Source organism: Balaenoptera borealis, assembly GCF_965194805.1.
Source record: "Balaenoptera borealis genome assembly, chromosome: 19".
Lineage (NCBI taxonomy): Eukaryota > Metazoa > Chordata > Mammalia > Artiodactyla > Balaenopteridae > Balaenoptera > Balaenoptera borealis.
Window position 1 is genome coordinate 63,443,400 of NC_138878.1, and position 16,737 is coordinate 63,460,136.

The window sequence follows — 16,737 nt, forward strand, 5'->3', positions numbered from 1 at the left end:
AACATCTTCAATTCTTTCTGAGACATGTTTCCTTTATCATGAACACTTATTTAAAAAAAAAAAAAAAACGAGCTCTCAAATTTCATTAGCTAGTATTATATGCAAAAAACAGACCTTCAGAGCTCAATTGTGATGGCAAAAAATGGGGTAACGGCTCAATAGAATTCTATTTGGTGATAATAATTTAATAACATTTTTCTTGTACTTGCTTCGTTGGCCAGAACTATGTCACATGGCCAGCCCTAGATGTAAAGGAGGAAGGGAAATAGGTTTTTTTTTTAAACTGATAACTTCACCAACTGAACAAATTTGAAATAATAAGAACATACAAGAAGGTAAATATCAGGCAACTCTTGGGTTCTGCCTGAGACATTGCCCTAAAAGAGATGAATATATAGAAGTGCTGAAGACAGTCTGAGAAAAGAGGCTTTTTTGTGGTTGTGAGGATCCAGGAAGGCTACCAGGAGGAAGTTACATTTGACCTGGGCTAGAAAGAGAGGTATGATTTGAATGTGGGCAGAGGGGAGAGTTGCAGAAGGATGCCATGAAAAAGGGAGTGGCCCAAGTAAACATACAGAGGTAGGAATGCACGGAGTAGATGTGATATATATGTATACATACTTGTTTCTCTTAAGCTTGCAAAGAATGGCAGAAAGGGGAGAAGTAGAGATAGGGCAAGTGTGAGCCCAAATCATGGACAGCCTTGATGCAAGGCAAGGGAGTTTGGAATTTATCTTGCCAGCGTAGAAATGTCTTTTATCACTCAAATGTCTCTTAAATATACCCCATCCTCTCCATCCCCCATAGCCACTGGGCCAGCTCAGGCCACATCATCTTTCTCTTGAACTATTGCTTCCTCCTCAACGCAGACCATAGAGACCTTTATAACATCCACACCTGTTGTCTGCCACCCCCCCAACCATGGTTCAAAACCTTTCCATGATTTCCATGACTTCCCCATCGACTTGCGAAAAAGCCCAAGCTCCTCAGCCTGGCATTTGAGACCCTTTAAAGGGAGAAGGGGCTGGGGGTGAAGACTAGAGGAAAGAGAAGAAAGCAGACATGGTCTTGAGGCTCCACAGAGAGTCAGGGGGAACCTTCCCTGTCCCTGTTCTTGAAGCTGCTCAGCCTCTGGTCCCCTGAGTCTCCTAATTCACAGGTGGACAGACCTTAAGGGTGATCGCAGAGATAAGAATCCCCAGTAAACAGTGAATTTATTTCTACCTCCACCTTCTGCTTCTTACTGCTGCTCCTCTCCTCTTGCCTTCCAAATCCTGCGCTCCAGGACGTGTGGACCTGAGACCAAGAGTTAGCAGCATAATAGGTCCTGATCCTCTCTTGTCCCTGAGAGCCTGTTGGTGCTGATGGTACGACCACTGTTATGGCTGGGTAAGTGGAATGAGAGGCAGGGTGGGAGGTGGTTGAGAAAGCCAAGGAAGTGCCAGGGTGGGTGTGGGTGCGGGGGTGGAAGCTGGGCTGGGCTGAGGTCAGGTGAAGTGGAATTCAGCAGAACTGTTCTATTCCTGGTTACAATTTATTTATTTATTTACTTATTTATTTATAAATTTATTTTATTTATTTATTTATTTTTGGCTGCGTTGGGTCTTCGTTGCTGCACGCAGGCTTTCTCTAGTTGCGACCAACAGGGGCTACTCTTCGTTGTGGTGCACAGGCTTCTCATTGCAGTGGCTTCTCTTGTTGCAGACCACGGGCTCTAGGCACACAGGCTTCAGTAGTTGTGGTACGCAGGTTCAGTAGTTGTGGCTCACGGGCTCTAGAGCGCAGGCTCAGTAGTTGTGGCTCACGGGCTTAGTTGCTCCGCGGCATGTGGGATCTTCCCGGACCAGGGCTCGAACCCGTGTCCCCTGCATTGACAGGCGGACTCTTAACCACTGCGCCACCAGGGAAGTCTCCCCTGGTTATGATTTATTATAGCAAAAGAACAGAGACTAAAATCAGCAGAGGGAAGAGCACATAAGGCGGGACCTAGGAGAGACCAGACGCCAGTTTCCAGTTGTCATCTCCCAGTGGACAGCACCCCTCCTCTCCCAGCAACAAAGTATGGGAAACTCACCAGACCTTGGTGTCCAGGGTTTTTATTGTGGCTCGATCGCATAATCATGGCAGACCACCCCCTTGGCCGACCTTTGTCTGCAGCCCCTCCAGAGATCAAATTGATACTGCATAGCCCAAGTCTTCCCCTAAATCATGCTTTTAGCATAGACTGTTTGGTGTGGCCCGAGGGCCCAGGTAAACCAAGACACTGGTCATTACTAGACAGAACATTGCAAGGGCCCAGAGCTTCCCACCCAGAACCTGGGCGAGAGCCAAGCCTTTCTAGGGTAAGATTAATCCTTTAATGCACAGGTAGGATACTATAGGACACGAGGTGAGTCTTTTTCAACTTGAATCTCTCCCCACAGGATTACTTTTTCATAGGTTGGTAGAAGTCAAGAAGATACCAATGGAAGAGAGCCTGTGCTCTGCAATCTCTTGTGTATTTGAATTTCCCAAAGAATCCCCAAGCAGCTCCATGACCCTGGCCTCCTGGCTCAGTAAAAGCATCAGCTCCCCTGTAGCTACGAATCAACCCAATGCTGCCATAGATGGTAACACCAAGGACAGATCCCACACTATTTGGAGTCTCGAAGAGCAAGAATGTACTCAGCTGATCCACGACATACTCAAAAGGGACAACAGGACGTACTTACTCTATGCAGATCTAGGAGAACACACGAGTGCTTTGCTGAGGGAGAATATTGATCTCTCCGTGTCAGGTGACATTCAATCTCATACAATGGATGGTTTGGAAAGAAGGAACTCCAGAAGGCGTTCTGGTAATTGTGTGGCTTTTGCTTCACCTGGTTCCGGGCTTTACAAAATCTTAGGTATTTCATTTTTACAACCATAATACAACTCAATTGGCACAGCTGATAACTTTTTCCCCCGAATAGGAATGGCAAAGAGGGGGGGAAGTGACTTGCCCAGCAGTACCCAGCCAGTAAGAGTTGGGGGTGTAAATGATCATAGATCAGCTGGGAAGGGGCAGAGCCTAAGGGAAGAGATGGATTGGGAGGGAGAAGGCAGAGTAGGAGGGAGTAGGCTAAGAGACAGGTAAAGAATCGAAGGCTATGTAGATCCTCAGAAAATTCACTCATCCTGTCTTGAAAGTCAAGGTTCTGGTTCAAGCTCTGCCACCTTAAGCAACTCTCTTCAGTTTGCTCACCTAGACCCTGAGGTGTGCCCCTTCCATATAGAGAAGGGAAATATACTTGTGAAAAGCCACCCAATGATAACAATCCCAGCTTCTATGAGGTGGTTGGATTAAGGGAGGGGTACCAAATGAGCTAATGGGTGGTAAAGCACTTTGCAACCTGGAACACTGTTCATCACTGAAGTGTCCATGAGGGTCCCTTGTCTCCAAGTTTTGGGTCCAATCTGTCTCTCTCCTCCAGACCTGACCCAGAAACCAGGGCGCCACATCCCAGAGATTCTTGCAGCTGGGGGACGTATGTCCTTGGCCTGTGCCTTCAGAAGCACCTGCAAAGAAACCAAAGCCCTCTTCCTCTCCCGGAAAAGGCCCAATATGTCCTCTAACACAGACGGCTCCAACAACTCCTCCTCCTTGGTGCTGCACTTCACCCTGAAGCCTAAGGACCATGGCACCACTCTCGGATGTCATCTGAACTTCTCCCCAGCTAACCTGACCGGGAGTAGCATGGTCTGCCTCCAGGAGGCCTGTGAGTGCTGGTGGGCAAGGGAAAATCCAGAGTCTGTGAGGAACGGTGGGCCCAAGAGAAAGACCTAAGTCCTGGGCTGGGGGACAGGAACAGTCTGGGGCGCTGTCTCCTCTTCCCCTAAGTTCTGGGCTGAAAGGCCAGAGGTAAGAGCTGAGGCTGATTCTGAGGCAGGTGAGGAGAGAAGATGAAGGGGAGCTAGTCTGAGTCCCAGCCCCTCTGGGCTTCCGGAAAGTCTTTCTGAAGCCCCATGTGCATCACAAATAAGGAGAAGGCTGGGTCCTGGAGGAAGCAGAGAAGGGAAGTCAGGATGCTTGCTGACTCTTGACCCTGCTTCCCTACAGCCCCCGCCAGGCTGCTTTATTCTTCTTGTTCCTTGGAGAAGACTCTGCAGTGCAACTGTTCCTTCCACGGGACCCCCACGCCCTCCGTGCAGTGGTTGATGGGAGGTGTTCCCGTGGGTCTGAACAACATGAATAACATCCTGCAGGTGACTTTTAGCATAATTGCCCCTTGGGCCAACAGCACCATCAGCCTCCTCGGGGAGCCTGAAATAGTCACGGGCCTCCACTGTGAGGGGAAGAACCAATACGGAATCCATACTTCAAGCATCTTCCTCATAACAGGTAAGTATACAGGGGTCTAGTTACCGGGCTAGAATGACAACACCTAGGGACCAGGATGAGGCTGGGTACAGAGCCAGAGGAAAGAGTCGTGGCTCAGAATTTACAGCCATAGGAGGAAAACTACTCTCACTTCCCTCTGATTCCAGATAAGAATTCAGTTTCCAGTGCGTTCGTGAAAGGGCTGATCGGGGCGTTGTGTATGGGTCCATTACATCAGCACTGTTCTTCTTCTTCCTTGTCCTCCTTGCGTGAGTATCAAGTTAAAATTCAACAGCAAGCCTTCCCCAAAGCCTACCACATTTATTTACATTCTTTATTTCCTACCTTATGATTCGTCCAGTTAATTCAGCTCTGTCAGTTTTCTTGATACAGACGCTTACATCGTTAAATTTCAGCCATTCTTCTTTTCCAGTTTTCCATTTAAGGCTATAAATTTCCCCATAAGCATGACTGTAGCTGAATCTCACAAATTTTAATATAAAGTCTTCTATTATCTTTTGGTTAAAATATCTCTAATTTCCATTATTATTTTTTGACCCATAGAGGTTTTTTTTAGAGGCATCAATATTTTCTAATAATCCTCATTTCTTTATTTCTATTTAACTCCAATAAGGTCAAAGAATATGCTATGCATGATTTCAGTTCCTTATTTCTTTGTGACAGAATTTTTGTTTAGTTTATATAAATAAATATTCCAAGGTGGGCTTGAAAAGAATATGCATTCTACGCTTGTTGAATGCAGTGTTTTATATAAATATTATATATATGTACATGTATATATATATATATCCTTTAAACCAAATTTATTAGTCATGTTGTTTAAATCTTTTCGAGCTGTACTGTGAGTTCTGCTTGGTGCCCTTCTCTACACTTCATCTCGCATCCCTGAACCCCTCTCTTACCTGGCTGACGTTTACTCATTGTTTAGGACTCAGCTCACAGCTCTTCCATCATGTGCTCCAGGAAACCTTCCCTGGTACCTGAGCTGGGTGCCTTTTCAGGGCCCCCATAGCCATCTGGGCTTTGGGGTATTAGCACTAATGGTTTCACTCTGATGTGACTAAGTGTGGATATCTTTTTTTGTTTGTTGTTATATTTGTTTGACCTCTTTAATCTCTGCGTTGGTGTCTTTTATCAGTCCTGGAAAAGTCTCAAACATTCTTTCATATATGCCTCTGCCCTTTCCTTTCACTATGGGATTCTCATTTAATATTTGTCAAAGCTTCTTTCTCTTTTTTTTTTCCCTCTAACCTTGTCTCCTGTATTTTCCAAGGATATAGACAAGTAAACAAGTGCTGGGTTAGAGGCCTGCACGAGGAAGATACTAAGGGAAACTTACCCCTTCAGCATCTCCTTATCCCTTGGGAGCAAGCATCAATACTGCCCAGAAATCCGTCAGCCTACCTCTAGTCAGCCCTTTCCAACATAGCACTCTGTCAGTACTACAAATGTTTTCCTTTTTCCCCCAACTCTCTTATCTCTTCTCCTCTCACTCTTAGCAATAAGGTTTCCCTACTTCGCAGGAAAAAAGCAGCTCCCCAAACCTACAGAGTTATTTACCATGGGCACTGATGATTTACTCCTTGCCTTTTTCAGAGAAAGAGGCGTCCCTTTTCCCGTCCAAGGTTAGCCCTACCTCCTTTGCTTGGGAATCCATCTCCTTCACACTCCATTAATCATTCCTCCTGTCTCTTAAATTATCAATCACTATTTCTTCACTGGCTCTTTCTCTGAATCATATAAGCATGTCCAAATCTCTCCCACCTCAGCCCCACAAACTCCTTCTATGTACCATCCAATGTTTAAAATCCAATAGCAGATGTTCTTTTTCTGGTTCACCTTTAAGTGGCATTTATCACTGGGTGGCCATTTGTGATTGGATCCTACCCAGTGGCTCCTTTCCAGAGGGAAGAAATATGGCAAAGCCATCTTCTGAAAGTGATGTGGGTGGGAGCAGGGATGAGGGGTAGAGAATTAAGAAGTGTGGTTAGGTGTGGTTAGAATAGCCACTGAGGAGAATAATTGGGATCTGTACAAGGACAAGGAAAACACTTGGTAAGCAGCAGCAAAGGCCCAGCAGTGACTGGAGATGATTAATTTTTTTTTTGGAGATTATTAATTGTTAATGGCACCAAGCGTCATTGCCCTGTGATATTTCCTCCCACCAGTGGTCATTGGAAAGAAAGAGTAGATGGTGGCATTGATCTAGGTTTGGGTCTTTGCAGGCAGGGTCCCATAGAAGGGTGATGGGGTGGGGGAAAGGGAGGCAGGGAGGCTGGAGGGAGAGAGCACTTCAAGTGGGCAACCAGTTGTACCCTGTGGGGTTGGGAAAGAAGGGAAACCAAGAGGGTCTTCACAGGTGCTAGAGAACATGGTGTCTTGGCCTTGAAGTTTCCACCTGTGGGATCAAAGAAGAGGAGCACGAGATTGGAATGACAGCACAGGAAAGCTGATAGAGTAGAACCAGGGAGAGCATGGGGGCATTGGGGTTCATATTTTCACAGGTGGAAAACTTTGGAGGATAATGGAAACTTGGTGGTTATTAAGGGAGATAAGTTGCATTAGTCAGAAGTCTTCCAGTTGTGGGTGACAAGAGCTGAACTCAACAAGTTCAAGAGAACTTGATGACAGTTCTGGTTGCTTGTTGTCATAATCTCCTGGCCCTATTACCTAAGCCATGATTTTAAGCCATGATCGTTTTAATGTATCTCACAATTTCATAGATCAGGAATGTGGGTAGGACCCAACTGGATGAGTCTTCTGCCCTCCTGTGCCATCTACTGAGGTCACGTGGTGGTCGTTAGCTAGCAGCTGGGCTGGGCTGTGGCATTTTGATGGGAACCGTCAGAAGATTGCTGGGCCCCTCTCCCTTTCCATGGAGTCTCAGGGCCTCTCATCGTGGTCTCTTCCAAGGCATAAGTTGCCAGTCCCGTTTAGGGCTAGACCTGGAATTGACAGTGTCATTTCTGCCATATTCTTTTACAAAAAGTCATAAGCTAGTCAAGATTCAAGGGGAGAGGAAATAAACCCCACCTCTCCATGGGAGGAGTGCCCAAAACTTACAACTGTGAAAAGACTAAGGGAACTCTCTGTACACTGATATGCACAAATATGCCAGGAATATTGAGAAAGAAAAAAGATGCAGAAGAGATTTCTCTAGGGAATTCCCTGGCTGTCCAGTGGTTAGGACCCCGTGCTCTCACTGCCGAGGGTGTGGGTTCGATCCCTGGTCGGGGAACTAAGATCTCACAAGCTGTGCAGCACAGCCAAAAAAATATTTTTTTAATTAAAAAAACAAAAGATTTGTCTATAAAAAAAATTGCATACGTATCGGGACTTTAGGGGGCCAGGAGAGAAGCAGAGGAAAGGCACAGTCATGAAGGGCCACCAGGCTGGAGGGCTGGGACTTTGTCCCGGGGGACACGGGGGCGCCATGGGAGGGCTGTGAACAAGAGGCTGGGAAGAGGGTCCAGGCCAAGGGAGTAGGGTCTTGGATCCCCATTTGATGAGGGGAGGCGACGCTGGTCACAGAACCAGCAAACGGAGGGAAATTTGGTCTTCTGACCCCCAGCCCAGGGCTCCTTCTGGGAACCAGGGGGTACTGAGCACAGCATTAACCATGGAGCTCACTGCCTTAGAATGAAGATGCGTAAGTGGTGGGAGGAGAGTCATATTCCCATGGCCAATGAGGCCCTGATCCTCAAGAAACCAGAGCTGCTGGAGGAGCCAGAAACACCCAAGGAGTCTGAAGCTGAAACCTCACCTGCTTCTGTCAGAGGTAAGTCCCTGGGCTGGGCTGCTGCACAGCTGAGGCCACCAGAGGGCACGCGTTAGACACAAAGATGCCCAGAGCCCCCGGATACCTGGTAACCGGCCGGGAGACCCAGGGCTCAGCCAAAGCAGAGCATCTGTCTGCTTCTTCAAGCCGAGGCCCCATTCCAGCAGCCAAGCCCCCTGTGCCCCAGATGGTGACGACCCTGAGGGGTCCCAGCCCCTACCTGCTGCCCCGCCCACAGGCAGCCCTTGCCCCACCAGGAAAGGAGAGCAAAATCTAGAAGGGGGCTTATGAGTCTGCTTGTGCTGCCATAAGAAAGCACCACAGACTTGGGGGCTTAAACAACAGAAATTTATTTTTTCACGATTCTGGAAACTACAAGTCCAAGATCAAGGTGTGGGCAGGGTTGATTCCTTCTGAGGCCTCTCCCCTTGGCTCGTAGACAGTCATCTTCCTCTTGTGTCCTCACGTGGTCACCCTTCTGTGTATGTCTGTGTCCTAATCTCCTCCTTATTGAGGGCACCAGTCCTATTGGATTAGGGCCCACCCACGTGACCTCATTTTACCTCATCTCTTTAAAGGCCGTGTCTCCAAACAAAGTCACATTCTGAGGTGCTGAGGATTAGGGCTTCAACGTATGGATGGGGTGAGGCGGGGAAGGGACACAATTCAGCCCATAACAGAGGCTTCAAGGAGCTAATTGGATCCCTCCGTTTGTGGGAGACCCTTCAAGGGGAAGGGGCTTGCCCACGGCAGAGGGATGCCAGGATCTGGTTCTCCCACAGTCTAGGGCTCTTGAGAGCGAAAGAAGACCGCAGACACGTGAACTCCAGGACAGATCAAGCCCAGCACGTGGCTCACAGCCGCCTAGATCCAGCGGCCGGGGCAGACCCGCGCAGACCCGCAGGGCAGGAGTGGCGGCTACAATTCAGAAGCTAAGACCAGAGGTCCTGCCCAGCAGTCACCCATTCACTGAGCAGACACCCCCCCAGGCCTCCTGTCCGCCCACACGCCTGCTCCCTGCCCTGGAGGAGCGAGGTCTGGACCGGCCTCCGTCACCCAGGAGCACAGGTGAAATACAAGAACCCTGTAGGGGGCAGTACTAGGGTATGGGCTGTTACCATGGCAGAGGCCACATGGGGCCCTGTGAACCAGAGTGACAGCGACCACCGACCAAGTCCAGCCCCAGCATTCTACAGGGAGAGAAACTGAGACCCGCAGAAGGGAAGTGAGACCCTATAGGTCCCTCCGCAGGGACTCTGGGGATCCTCCCCATCCCCACACGGCAAACGGGGAAACTGAGGCTCACAGCGCCCCAGGCCACACAGCAAGACCTTGCCCCGCTCAGGACCCCTGGGTCCCTGGAGCAGCTGTCCGGGTCCCTGATCATTTCCTCCCAACCTTGTAAGTCTCCAGTGCAGAGGCTGCAAACTCAAGCCCACAGGAGCCAGGCGGGTAGCAAAACAAGTGCCTGGCGGGACCGCATGCACCTTGAGAGCAGGTGCCCCACCTGAAGGGGCCGCCCCGCAGCCGCCGTCTCCACTCCCACGCCTTCCACCACCCACCCGCCCCGAGCAGGAATAGGATCTCTATGGCCGGATCTGAGGGGGGTTTTTTCCCCAGAGATCCAGATTTCCGTGGGAAATTTCTGGATTCACACACGTTGGTAATCGGGACCATGTTTTTTAAAAAAACAGCATGGGCCCAGGAAAAGCCATACGTGGGCCTCTCATTTGCAAATCTCATCAGAAGCACAGACGTAGAGGGTCTCCCTTTCTCTAAACCCAACCCCTGCCAACAGGAGGTGTCCTTAGTCAGAGTTCAAACACCTCAGGCCAAGCGCAAACAGAACCCCCGGCTCAGGGCTGGGAGGATGAGGACGAGTTCCCGGGGGAGAGGGAAGATCCAGGAAGTCATTCACTCGCGCTGCCACGAACGTCCCCGGAGGCCTCCCGTGTGCCAGCTCCCGGAGGGAGGGCCCGGAGATGAGTCGGATCCAGGTCCTGCCCGCAAGGAATCCAGGTTGTCACAGCCTGCGCGGCCAGGGGCTGTGTACAGGGAGCCTCTGGGAGGGCGGGGGGCCGGCACTGGGGAAGGGGGGGCGGCTTGACCTCACCTGAGGAGCTGGAGCGGTGCCACCTGAGCTGGGAGGGCTGATGGCAGTCCAGGCACAGTAAGCCACAGGATCAAAACCAGGGGGCACCCAGGGGGCTTGGAGCGCTCCAGCCAGGGCAGGACAAGCAGAAGGTCTTGGCAGGGGGCAGACGACAGGGAGAAACAAGCCAGGCAAGGTGCCACTGGCTGCGCCTGGATGAGGCTCCCTGCAAACAGGCCTCAACCTTCACCCAATCCACTCTCAGGAGAATCAAGAGGGGCCGTGCCTGGCCGGCTCCCCCCACCCTCCAGGACGAACCGGGTGGAGAAGCCAGAGCTGGGGTATTGCATTAAAAATATATATATGCAGCTTATGAGCTTATGACCTGCTAACTGGGGAGGCAGAAGCCACCCATACGGGGCTGGCATATGGCCCCCTCAGCATCCAGCTCCCACTTCGGGGAAGGTGCGGTTTCAATAGCGCCACAGGATTTTGGTGACTTACAGATCCCAGACGCAAGGGGGCGCGGTTGAGCCGGGGAAGGGCAGTCCTCCATCCCCGGGCACTGGCAAGCCCGAGATCGCGGGGTAGCAGCACCTATTACTTGTAAGGTGGTTGGGGCCAGGTCACTAACTGTTCTCGGGCTCAACTCTAAGTGGTTATTTTATTTTTTTATTTTTATTTTTTTTTAATAAAGTTATTTATTTATTATATTTGGCTGCGTTGGGTCTTTGTTGCTGCACGCGGGCTTTCTCTAGTTGCGGCGAGCGGGGGCTACTTTTTGTTGGGGTGCGTGGGCTTCTCGTTGCTATGGCTTCTCTTGTTGCGGAACACGGGCTCTAGGCGCGCGGGCTCAGTAGTTGTGGCTCACGGGCTTAGTTGCTCCGCGGCATGTGGGATCTTCCCAGACCAGGGCTTGAACCCGTGTCCCCTGCATTGGCAGGCGGATTCTTAACCACTGTGTCACCAGGGAAGCCCCCAAGTGGTTATTCTAAAAGGTGTCTTGGGAAAAACAAAGTGTGAACTTATGGCGAGCATCCTACACTCAAGTCCTTATCTAATGTTCAGACTCCGGGTGTGAGCAGAGTAATCACGCTATAAAACACCGAGACACAAGTGGGAAAAGCAAAGTAATTTTCCTCAAAAGTTGTTTTTCTCATTATAAGAACACACGTGGTAACATCCTTGAGTTCGACTTCAAAGACCCCACACTCTGCCAAGCTCAGGTGTCTCAAGTCTGGGCTGAACCAGACGAGGAATAACATTAAAGATTCGGGATTTTTCAAAAAAAAAAAAAAAAAAAACCCACACTCCACCAGTTAGGGGCTCATGGAGACACGGAGACGGAATTCAGGAAAAATGGTACGTCCTCCTGGGTGGGCGGCAGGGTGGGGACGGAAGGGAGCCGGCAGCAGCTCCATGAATAAAGATGAGTTTGGAAAGTGGATCATCTTCCTAGAAGTGGTTACAGGGCTGACCTTTTCCTCCAGAGTCAAGAGAGAGACACAAGAGGGCGCTAAGGGGTCAGACACGGCTCCAACCCCAGGCTGTGTGACATCGGGCCAGGCACAGCCTCTCTGCACCAGGATAAGAATCAAATGCTTGAAATGTAGTCGTGCACGGGGGGCCCCCCACGCAGAGGGCCCCCAGGAACCTACAGCTCACCCCCTTCTGAGCAGACATTTGCTGATGTGTTTCAGCAATTCACGGGAAGGATCCCAGAACTCTGCAAAGCTGTCATGCTCACGGTTTATTGCAGCAAAAGGATAGAGATTAAAAGTAGCCATGGGGGCTTCCCTGGTGGCGCAGTGGTTATAAGAATCCGCCTGCCAATGCAGGGGACACGGGTTCAAGCCCTGGTCCAGGAAGATCCCACATGCCACGGAGCAACTAAGCCCGCCTGCCCCACATCTACTGCAGCCCGCGAACCTAGAGCCCGTGCTCCGCAACAAGAGAAGCCACCGCAACGAGAAGCCCGCGCACCGCAACGAAGAGTAGCCCCCGCTCGCCACAGCCAGAGAAAAGCCTGCGCGCAGCAACAAAGACCCCAGGCAGCCAAAAATAAATAAATAAATAAACAAATTTTATTTCGGAAAAAAAAAAACTAGCCATGGGAAGAGCACACAGGGCAGAGTCCCAGAGAGGCGAGGAGCCTCCAGTGGTCCTGTCCCAGTGGAGTGGGAAGTCTGCGTGATCCCCCAGCAACAACGTGCGACAAGACGCAGAGTGTTGTCGACAAGGGCTGCTCACCTGAGCCTCGGTGTCCAGGGTTTTATTGGAGGCTGGTTATGTAGCTCTTAGTTTCCAGGGCCACCGCCCACCAGGAGGTCAAGCTGCTACCACACGACCCAGGGCATCCCCCATAAATCACACTGTTAGCATAGACTATCTGGTGTGGCCCAAGGTCCCCAGATAAACAAAGGCACTCGTATCAGGACATTCCAAGGGCTTAGAGGTTCCCTCCCAGGAGCCAGTCCTCTGTTTAGAATGGGCAGGGTTTGGACAACCCAGGCCTGCTGCGTTAACCCTTCACTGCACACCTGTCTGAGGCCAGGTGAAAGCGCAGGAGATGCAGGTGAGTCAGCCGAGATGAGGATAAGAGCATCCGCCTCTGAGAGATGATGGGACTCAGTGGTCTAGGCTGTTTAGTGCCCACCTCTGAGCCTTGGCATCTCCCACTCACAGAGCCCTGCCCCGCCCCTCCCACCCCCCTGGGTTGACCTGTGTCCCAGTCTGGACAGGGGGAGGCCTGTCTCATCTCTGCACCCCTGCACTGCTCAGCACGGAGTGTGGAAACATTTGCTAGATGAGCAACAGAAGGAAGGAATGAGAAACCGTGAGGGAGAGACAGAAAGGTGGGGACAGAGACGGAAAGAGACAGATGGCAACCGAGCTGGAGAATGACACGGAGGCGGACACAGGGACATAAACCAGAGAGAGAGAAGGATGAAGGGGGGGTGCACAGAGGGAGAGAAAGAGGAGCTCACGGGAAGACAGATCTGTATAAACCCCTTCGGTCCCTTCAGGAGGTGATGGCAACAACCGTAATAATGGCACTGGCCAGGACTGAGTGACCCAAGCCCTCGGCCCTTATCCACTTAACCCAGCGGCCCTGTGGTCTGGTCATTGTGACCCTTTCACAGAGGAGGAACCTGAGACCCAGAGAGGTTCAGAAGCCTCTCTATGGTCACACTGCAACCTTGTGAGATGGGAGCTAGGCCCCCACCCCTACCCTCGAGGATGAGGACGCTGAGATTCAGAAAGGGGAGGGTCCTTCCCAGGGGCTCACAGCCTGAGAGGCAAAGCCAAATCCATCCGGGTGCACCTGCCCTCTCCTGGCTGCTCCTAGGACCTGGGTCCATCAGGATCACTTCTCCGCATCTCCCAGACAGGCTGGAGCATGGTCCTCCTTCCCAGAGATAAACACTGTTCTGTTGCCTAGTGTCTCCTCCCAGAGAGGTGGGTCTCAACCAGGAGCCATGTTGCGCCTCCCAGGGGACAGTCTGGGTTGTCATGACATCTAGTGGGTGGAGTTCCGGAATGCTGCTTAACACCCTTCAACACACGGGGCAGCCCCCACCACAGAGAATCACCCAGCCCCAAATGTCAGCGACGCCAAGAATGAGAAAGCCTCTTCTAGAGGAATAAGATGGACATATGAGCATACGTGTATGTTACACATTTGCGTTATGTACTTTGCTTCCTTTCACTTACAGAATACCACACAGTCTGTATCACTAACCTCACTCTTTAACAGCTGCCTATCAATGCATATGATGTATCAAACCAGTCCCTTGTTGAGTATTCAGGTAGTTTGTCCTCTGAGCACTGCAGACAACGCTACATTGATGATCTGGTCCCTCAGCCGTTGGGCATGAACGAGAATACACCTGCAGGAGAAAATTCTGGATATGGACTTTCAAGGTTAAGGGTGAGGTACATAGTTTTCAGGGATAATGCCAACTTGCCCTTCATAGAAAGGGAACCGATTTCACTCTTGCCAACAACTGCCATCGCCAACCTGGTGTGTTTCTGGGTCCTTTGAACTTTGCCTATCCAATGTATGAAAAAATAGTACCTGTGGCCATCAGAATCTTTATTTCACTTGTTAGGTGTGAAATGGAGCATCTTCCACACTCCTGAGCCATCTTCAGGGGGCTTTGGGCCTCGACTGTGTAACCCCAATAGTGTTAGGACAGCAGGGGTCCTGGCCGGAAAGAGACAGCCGCTTCCAGAGGGATTCCTAAACAGACTTTGTGATAAAGGTACCATTCACAGAGGTGCGAGCAGGGTTAGGGATACAGGGATGGTAAGACTCCCAGGAACCAGCAACAGAAGGAAAAGATTCCTTCCAAATTCTGCTGCGTCCTTGAGGAACTAGGGAGAGAAATGGTGTCTCTGAGGCCTTACTGAGGAACAAGAGCCGTGGCCAAGGGGCCACCTGACAGGCCCCAAGGTAGGGCAGCGGGCAAGGACCAGAGCATTCTCCAGCCGCACTTCAGTGTTCTGCCTGTGCCTCCCTTTGGCCAGACCCCCCTTGAGGCCAAAGGGCAAGTAAGCTTGCAGGGTATGAGAGTTCCAGGTGCTCCACATCCTTGTCAACACTTGCTACTATCAATCCTTTTAGCCATTCTAGTGGGTGAATAGGAGTATCTCACTGTGGTCTTGATTTGATTTCCCTGATGACTAATGGTGTTGGGTATTTTTTTCATGTGCTTATTAGAAATCCTCTTTCTGTGAAATGTTTGTTCAAGTCTTTTGCCTATTTAAAAATTGAGTCGTCTCTTTTTTTGTTGATTTGTGGGAGCTCTTTATATTGATATAGTCTGGCTATAAGTTTGTTATCAGATACACATATGGCAAATGTCTTCAGCTGTGTCTACAGCTTTGGGGAATTCCTTTACTTTTTTACTTCTCTGCTTTTACTTCTCTATGTCTGTTTCCTCATCTGTGAAACAGAGGTAAAGATAAGACACACCCACAGGGACATGATAAGGCTTCAAGGAGAATGTAAAATGTGCTCAGAAAGATGCCTGCATGTAGGAAGTGCTCATATTGTCATCAGGCCTGGGATGGGTCATTCCAGGAAGAGGGAACCCTGTCCTCATCCTAAGCCTCATCATAGGGAAGCAATAAATGACCTTTTGCCGGGATCCCAATGGATTTTGTACAAGGGTGTGTTGGTGCAGTGGCTCTCAAACAAAAAGTCCTGATTTGTAGTGTTTACCAGTTGCCACAGTGTAAATACTTCCATCATGTCCAATTTCAGGCTAACAATGGTTTAACATCCATTTTGCAAAATTCCTGAAAATTTAACCATCAGTTCTCACAAATCAGTGTGAACAAGCAGCGGCACACCACCAGCTCTTACGCCACCTGGCTGTGTTAACGTAGGTGGGTCCCTTTCCCTCTCTGGATCTTCGATCTCTCCATCTATCCAAATAGATCCATCATCCAACCCATGCATACAGTACATATTTGTTGAGTACCTACTAGGTGTCAGTCACTGGGCTAAGCTCTGGAGAGAAGCCTTGAGCAAAAGCAGACAAAAAACAAACAAAAAACCTGTCCTAGATGCTCAACATTGCTAATCACCAGAGAAATGAAAATCAAAACCACAATGAGCTCTCACCTCACGCCTGTCAGAATGGCTATCAGCAAAAAGAGCACAAATAACAAATGCTGGTGAGGATGTGGAGAAAAGAGAACTCTTCTACACTGTTGAGGGGGAATGTAAATTGGTGCAGCCACTGTGGAAAACAGTATGGAGTTTCCTCAAAAAAATAAAATAGAACAACCATATGATCCAGCAATTCTACTCCTGGGCATATATCCAAAGAAAATGAAAAACACTAATTTGAAAAGACACATGCACCCAGAGTTCATAGCAGCATTATTTACAATAGCCAAGACATGGTTGCAACCTAAGTGTCCATCAACAGATAAATGAATAAATATTCATATATGTATATATATGAATACTATTCAGCCAAAAAGGAAAAGAATGAAATTTTGCCTTTTGCAACAACATGGATGAACCCCGAGGGTATTATGCTTAGTAAAATAAGTCAGACAGACAAATACTGTATGTTATCACTTATATGTGGAATCTAAAAAATAAAATAAATGAATGAATATAACAAAACAGAAACAAACTCACAGACATAGAGAACAAACTAGTGGTTACCAGCGGGGAGAGGGAAGGATGGAGGGGCAAGATGGGGCAGAGGATTAAGAGGTACAAACTACTATGTATAAAAGAAATAAACTATAAGATTATATTGTATAGCACAGGGAATAAAACCACTATTTTATAACTTTAAATGGAGTATAATCTGTAAAAATTTTGAATCACTATATTGTACACCTGAAACGAATATAATATTGCAAATCAACTATACCTCAATTAAACAAACAAACAAAAACACAAAACCCTGCCTTAGCAAAGCTTACATTCGGGAAGTGGGAGATGGAGGGGAAGGGAAGTGACTGGAAACAAACAAG

General features: G+C 49.3%; 1 protein-coding gene across 1 annotated transcript; it reads left to right on the forward strand.

Annotated features, from left to right (window-relative positions):
* Positions 1-3,586: 3,586 nt before the first annotated feature.
* On the forward strand, positions 3,587-9,047 carry SIGLECL1 (SIGLEC family like 1; the record flags this gene model as incomplete). Its single annotated transcript, XM_082367202.1, is given in 5 exon segments — positions 3,587-3,740; positions 4,082-4,363; positions 4,510-4,548; positions 4,551-4,611; positions 8,002-9,047. Coding segments are annotated over 5 exon segments (732 nt in total). The 3' UTR covers positions 8,198-9,047.
* Between the last annotated feature and the right edge of the window lie 7,690 nt (positions 9,048-16,737).